Source organism: Wasmannia auropunctata, unplaced genomic scaffold (genome assembly GCF_000956235.1).
Source record: "Wasmannia auropunctata unplaced genomic scaffold, wasmannia.A_1.0 LD334264.1, whole genome shotgun sequence".
Taxonomy (NCBI): domain Eukaryota; kingdom Metazoa; phylum Arthropoda; class Insecta; order Hymenoptera; family Formicidae; genus Wasmannia; species Wasmannia auropunctata.
The window spans coordinates 20,837-27,187 of NW_012028626.1; the positions used below are offsets into that span (position 1 = coordinate 20,837).

General features: G+C 32.3%; 1 protein-coding gene across 2 annotated transcripts; it reads right to left on the reverse strand.

Moving 5' to 3' along the window:
* Positions 1–612: 612 nt before the first annotated feature.
* LOC105458874 (spindle pole body component 110) lies at positions 613–4,925 on the reverse strand. Of its 2 annotated transcripts, XM_011704458.1 has the most exons (9): positions 4,611–4,925; positions 3,843–4,062; positions 3,476–3,772; positions 3,179–3,375; positions 2,910–3,065; positions 2,415–2,703; positions 2,217–2,345; positions 1,567–1,810; positions 613–1,311 (listed from the first exon to the last, which is right to left on the reverse strand). In XM_011704458.1, exons 1-9 carry the CDS (start codon positions 4,907–4,909, stop codon positions 1,295–1,297), a joined length of 1,848 nt encoding a protein of 615 aa, XP_011702760.1. In that variant the 5' UTR covers positions 4,910–4,925; the 3' UTR covers positions 613–1,294. The 2 variants fall into 2 exon arrangements, with proteins under 2 accessions (XP_011702760.1, XP_011702759.1); XM_011704457.1 differs by lacking the exon at positions 613–1,311 and having other exon boundaries at positions 1,431–1,810.
* Between the last annotated feature and the right edge of the window lie 1,426 nt (positions 4,926–6,351).

Here is a 6,351-nt window from a genome sequence, read left to right on the forward strand (position 1 = left end):
GCGTACCGTCTTGCCCTGTCCCGCAATGCCCCTGCCAGACCGTCATTTTAGCAATCGTCTACTCTACTTCAATATAACGAAAAAATTCATAAAGTATGTTTGGTGAAATGAGTGAAAAAAAAGCCAGCTGCCTCCCGGACTATTGGTGCCTAGTGAATTTTATATGAATTTTTAAATCTATTATCCAACCATTTAAAGTGCGTGCCGAAACAATGTCGGGCTTTCAATGCAATACTTTAAATGCTTATAAGTATCGATATTAAGAATTGAAGATCAATTGTGTTCTTGCTATATACCAGCTTTAGCTAATGATTGTGTTGCAAATGGTTGAATAATGGATTTAAAAATTCGTATAGAATTTATTAGGCATCAAACTCCAGCCGTTAAAAGTCAAAATATATTAAAATTGCCTTTTTTACAACTTTAACTGCAAATTTCTAAAAATTGTAATATGATTTGATCTGTCATAAGCGAGATTATATTTAGCAAAAACAGGAAATGATTACCTTTGTTTTTGCGCATTTCTTGTTAAATATAATTAGATTAAAATGATAAAACGATGATAATAATTTTATATAATTCTCATAGCGAAATTTACTTTTTTTATATACATTTCTTTTTCGGATTTTTTTATTTTGTAGTGATTTGTTTATTCTTTATAAGTAGTGGCAATAGAAATATAGCATTCCAATCAAATCTATGGTATTATATTAGTAGTATCCTTCCTTCTTTGTCGCGCAGAGATTAAATGAGTAAATTATTAGAAATTACGTTTGTCCATCTAAAACTAAAAATTAAATCGCGGATGTTATATATAAACTATTCTTTATAGAAATTATATTTTATAATCAAATAATATAAATCATATAATATTTTATAATTTTAAAATCATCTTAAATGACGAAACAAGCATCTATATGAATCTTCTGTATCTTCTTTACAGATGTACATTTACATCTGCAATTTACGTTACATTCAATCTGATTATTTATAAGCTGATTACATTCTTATACATATGTAACATTATACTTTAATGAATAATGAATATTATTTTGTTATATATAGTTTCGTGTTATTTACTGACTTTTTTAGAATTATTTTTTCGAGGTAGGTAAAAGATTAAGAATATAGGTATATTCGAAAGTTTACCAAAGGGTATAACAATCTGATAATTAAATGATGATGAGATGATGAGATGCAGTACCGGATGTTAATTCGCTAAGGATGAAGATGCCTATCTTCCGCTGACTGAGATTTAATCCAAGCCAGCCTGATGATCTGAGAGTCAAATGGCTTACTTTATGGACACAACTAAAACAAACAGTTTACGCAGTAAAGAAATTAACACAGTGAACAACTGAGACAAAATATTTAAATTTGAGTTTGGATCATTGGAGGATTATAAAAAAAAAGAAATTACAAGAGAGAACTTTCAGTGCTTACGAAATTTTATATAGAGTCCCAGTAAATAAATGCAATTAATCAGAATACTTTGAAAATTTGCTGATTGAGGTCAATTGGAGGGTACATTGGCGATGCGACTCGTGAAGTCGGGCGGATGCTTACCGTCTGGCTTCCTGGTCTCAGATTCATTCGGATTCTTATAGTTTTCCGGAAGTGGATGGGGACCCGGATGAGTCAGATCCAACGCTTTTTCCTGAACTATCTTGAAAGAAGCTTTGATGTTGTCCAGTGCATTTCCCAAACCTGTCTTAATCTGATTGAATTCTTGCGTTACCAAAGATAGGCGGCCGAGCAAGTAGTTCAAGTTTTCATCCACCTCCGTCATGCGTTTTGTTATCTCGCCTACCTGCAGAATTTCGGATATTTAATCAATTAGTTTTGCTGATTTTTGAAAAGTATTTAAGTGAATGAATTCAGAAAATAATATATATTGGACGTTATTCAGAATGAATACCAAATTGCAAATATATTTAGCTGTTAAATTTACCACAAAAATAGATACTGAGCTAGTATTTGGTACGCATTCAAGTCATTACTTGAATGCGTATCAAATAGTGTCTACATAGCACTTTATCCGAAGAATGTCCTGGAAACGTTTTCTAAATATCTTTAGGATAGTTATAGGAGAGTTCCTTGATGGACTGTGCTATATGAGGAATGAGATGATAATAAACTGATTTCACTGATCATCTAATTTATTTACAAGATTATATTAATTCTTATTATTTTAGTCTAAATGTATCTTATATTACCTTGTTCTCCATTCCACCCATAGTAGAAGTCGTCCCATTAACATAGGCTTCGTTCTGTTGATGTAACTTATCTAGAGCTCGAGCGCTTTCCGTCATCTGTTGGTACATTACATTGATCTGTCGCCAAACCTGCAATAAAGGTATATAACAACAAATCTTGACAGTGACTAAATCAGTCAGCAAGTAACAGATCTTTACTTTGTTCATCTCCTGTTCCATTTTATTGGTAAGATTTGCCAAGGCGCCGTTTTGGTTATCCATGATATCAATCGAGATTCCGTCGAATCTTTGACTAAGAGTGCTGTTAATGTTAATTCCCTGGGTTTTCACCAAATCGCCCACTTCCAGTAGGATCTGATGTACACCGTACTCCACTCTTTTCTTCGTGTCCAGTACATGATCGGCCATAGAAACCATCACGGACTGACCCTTTTCCAAATTCTGTAGTTCCTGATTCACACGTTCTGCATTGTTAGCCAGATCCATCCTGTTAAAGAAGCTCAAGACTTAAAAGGAAGGTTTATGCAATACATGGCATAGTACATCTAGATTCTAGGATATTCTACGCTAAATGATTTTTCGACTCCAATCCTTATTCATTTAACATAATTTGTTATCCAATAAAAAAAAAAGAGAAAAGATAATCATTATGTTTAGTGTTTATTATTCCACCGAATGATAATCAGAATTTACCGTAACGTCGCCACCGAATCCTTCGTTTCTTCTTTGCCCTCCGTTATCCTATCCTCGATATTATCAATACCCCGTGTAACGATATCCTTCAACGCATGCTTAGTTTCCTGCAACATAGCTTGCGTCTCGTTGTGGAGTGCTTGCACTTCGTTTATCCTACATTGTGAAGTGGCAATTAGTATCGAAGTGTTAAGGATGTTACATGTTCTCCTATTCTTGCGGAGAACGTCGAAACTGATATTAAGAAAATCAAGTACAAAATATGTTACCTAGGTAATTCCCGTAATCTGTCAGAAGTACCTTCTAACAGCTCTTGCACTTGCACTAATGTCCTGACATGATCATCAAAAGCTGGAGACAAATCCAATTGTCGCTCTGATGGCCTTTCTTGAACAATCTGTGTCATCCGTTTTATCTCTTCTAAAGATTTTTCGAGGTCTCCGATCTTGGTGGTTACATGCTGCATCTACAGTTCAAAATAGATTTATATTTAAAATATTTAACACGAGGATATACATGTATATATTTATATATATAATATACTTTTTAATTATAAATTAAGTCACCTCCGAGAAGATCGTATGTGTCTTCTCCAGCAGCGTAACTGATTCTTTATTCATCTTTGCTACATTATTATGCAGACCGTCTTTGAATCTTGCAACTTCTCCCATCAAGTTACTCTCTATGCCACTTAGCTTGCTGAGAATGTCAGAAAGATTGTCCGGAGTAGATGTAACTTTCGCGCGATTGTTTATCTCCACTACTTTGCTTTCGATATTTGTGAGCCAGCCCTCCAAGCGACTTTCCAAGTCTTCCAAACTATCCACGGTCTTTTGCATCTGTATACGCTCTCTCTCGTCCTTCTACATGGAGAAATATCATCAACTCTCTAAGAATTAATTGCTTACGTTTTATTGAACAAAAACTGATCACCTGCGCGATCAGATGTTCTATTCCTGAGATCCTCTCCTCCAACTTGGTCAACTGCAGCTTTAGACCATCTAGAACGGACACACGCTTTGTCAGAATGCTTATTGTCTTTTTCAGTTGTTCGCCCAGCTGCCGTTCTCTCGCCTCGTGCCTCTCCAGCTTCTCTGTATTTTCTCGCATCATATGTACTAAGCTCAACATAGCATCTTTAATATCTTCGTGACTGTAAGAATCATTTACAGAATAAAATAAATATCTCATCAAATACGGTTGAAAATTAGATTTTATTTGAAGAAAACTATAATAAATTTTTTTAATTTTTCACATAATTTTTCATATGAAAAATGACAGAATTTTACATATGTTTTAGAATTATTCTCAATTTCTATATAATTTTATAACTTTTTGAAAAATTTTGCAGATTTTTTTATATGCATTGAAACACTTTTCAAAAACGTTGAGAAAATTTACATATTTTCTAGAATTTATATACATGAGTTATATACATCTTTATATACATGAGTTTTGAAATATTAATTCTTACTTCAAAAAGATTTCTCATTCTACCATTTTCAAAGAAAACTTATAAAATCTAGTTTAAGATATTTTTTTTTATCTTTATAAATTTATACAATGAAATATGTATATGTTTCATATATATATATATATATATATATATATGAAACATTCTTGAAAATATTATGAGCATTTTTTTCATCAGAAAGGAGTGCATGTTCAAAGTGTTAAGTTATAAATTAATCGGATACATACGTTATTTCCCTGGTGTGGCTAATGTCGATGCAAAAGCAATACAAGAATGTCAAAAGAACAGGCAGTTTCATTGTCTTATTAGCGTTGTTTGTCTGGGAACTGTTAATCTGTACTCTGCAATGTTGTTTCACTCGGCTCAAGTTGAAGAAGTCCCTTCGATGATAGGCTGATAAAATCTGATCGAAAAGATAATAGGAAATCAATGAACTTATGCCGTGATGATAACGAATAAAGATACTATTATTTCTCTGTAGGCTACAGTGTTCTTCTTTCCTGCGTCTAATTGAATGCACTGCCATCGAGATAAGAAAAACGCAGGTCACTTACGATGACCCCAAGAAACCGTAGAGAGAAATCATCACGCACAATAAATTACTCTTAATCATCAGTGGCGGCTGCATAGATCACAGTTCTCTATTCTGTGTTCCAGAATATTTCATGTACATAATTAGAATATCTTCTAGTACCTGTTCTGTTGAAGATAAAAAGAAATGGTACAGGCATTGAATAGTATATAAGTAATATCACTTTTCTATTCATTTTTTTCGTTATATCAAAATTACATTAAAATACAGTAAAAAAAATGAATAGTTAACGAGATATTTTGTATTTTATATCAAGAATAAAGTATAAGTATCTCGTGAAATTTTTTTTAAGCATTTTATCTTTAATATTGTACAAATATTTTATCTTTTTAATTTAATATTTTTGTACCTAGAATGTATATATGTAAAAAAATCTATTCATGTGAAAAAATGCTTTTATTATAAGAAAAATATATAATTGCACTTTTTCGATGAATCGTTGCACTTTCGAAAAAAATGAATCAATGGAAAAATGACATTGTTATATCATTCAATTTTTGTTTATGTTCTTCTTTCTATCTTAAATGGAACAGAAAACTTTCAATTGCGTAACATACCTTGTATAAAAAAATTATTTCATTCATTTATTTAATTGCTTGTTAATACAAAAATAGTGATATTAATTTCTGATTATATAGGGTGAGGCGCTTAAAACAGGCCACCTGAATAATTTGTAAATGGTTCGATATATTGAAATTTATAAGGTTATAAGTTATAATGGCAAAACGTAATCTTTCATTTAACATTGAAAACACCAACTTCAACTCTTCGAGGGGGGCGGGGAGGTTGCAAATCTTAAATGGCATGTGGGGTCGAGTGAGGGCTTGTTTGAAAGGGCTTTTCGAGACGAGAAAAAGCGAGATATAAGTTGAGCTTTCTACGATTTTTTTTCGCAGAGTTATGCTCATGAACATTGGTGTTATTTAACACTAGCGAAGACGTCAGAAAGACAAAGCTTTGTACATGTTCCTCATACACACACACATACACGCTTTTCTATATGTATTTCCATCCACTCATATGGCAGAAACGCGAGATTGGATAGACATCTATTAGACGTCGAAGGGGTCTACGTCTAAAATAACGTCTAGAAATATTAAATTTAGACGTCTAAAACAATAAATTATTAAATGATAAGACAATTTCTAATAAAACATATCTCTGACGTTTTGGCTATGTGAGACTTCAATCCTAAACGGCCATAATAAATAAACGTGGTTGCAAGTCATCTTTCAATCTTACTTATACAGATCTTTAAGTAAACGCACATCTGATCTGGAGATCCTGAGCATACTTTATTAGATTGTGTTATTTATTTACATTTTATTTTTTTATAATTTAAAATTATTTGCATTTTTTACATTATTTTTTTATTT

What these genes read in the sequence shown, in the direction of transcription:
- LOC105458874 (XM_011704457.1), bottom strand. Translation starts at nt 4,909, where the DNA reads ATGGCAGTGCATTCAATTAGACGCAGGAAAGAAGAACACTGTAGCCTA. An exon ending in CACATACGATCTTCTCGGAG is followed by an intron (nt 3,376 to 3,475) that starts GTGACTTAATTT and finishes TTTGAACTGTAG; the next exon opens with ATGCAGCATGTAACCACCAA. An exon ending in TGGGTGGAATGGAGAACAAG is followed by an intron (nt 1,811 to 2,216) that starts GTAATATAAGAT and finishes GAAATTCTGCAG; the next exon opens with GTAGGCGAGATAACAAAACG.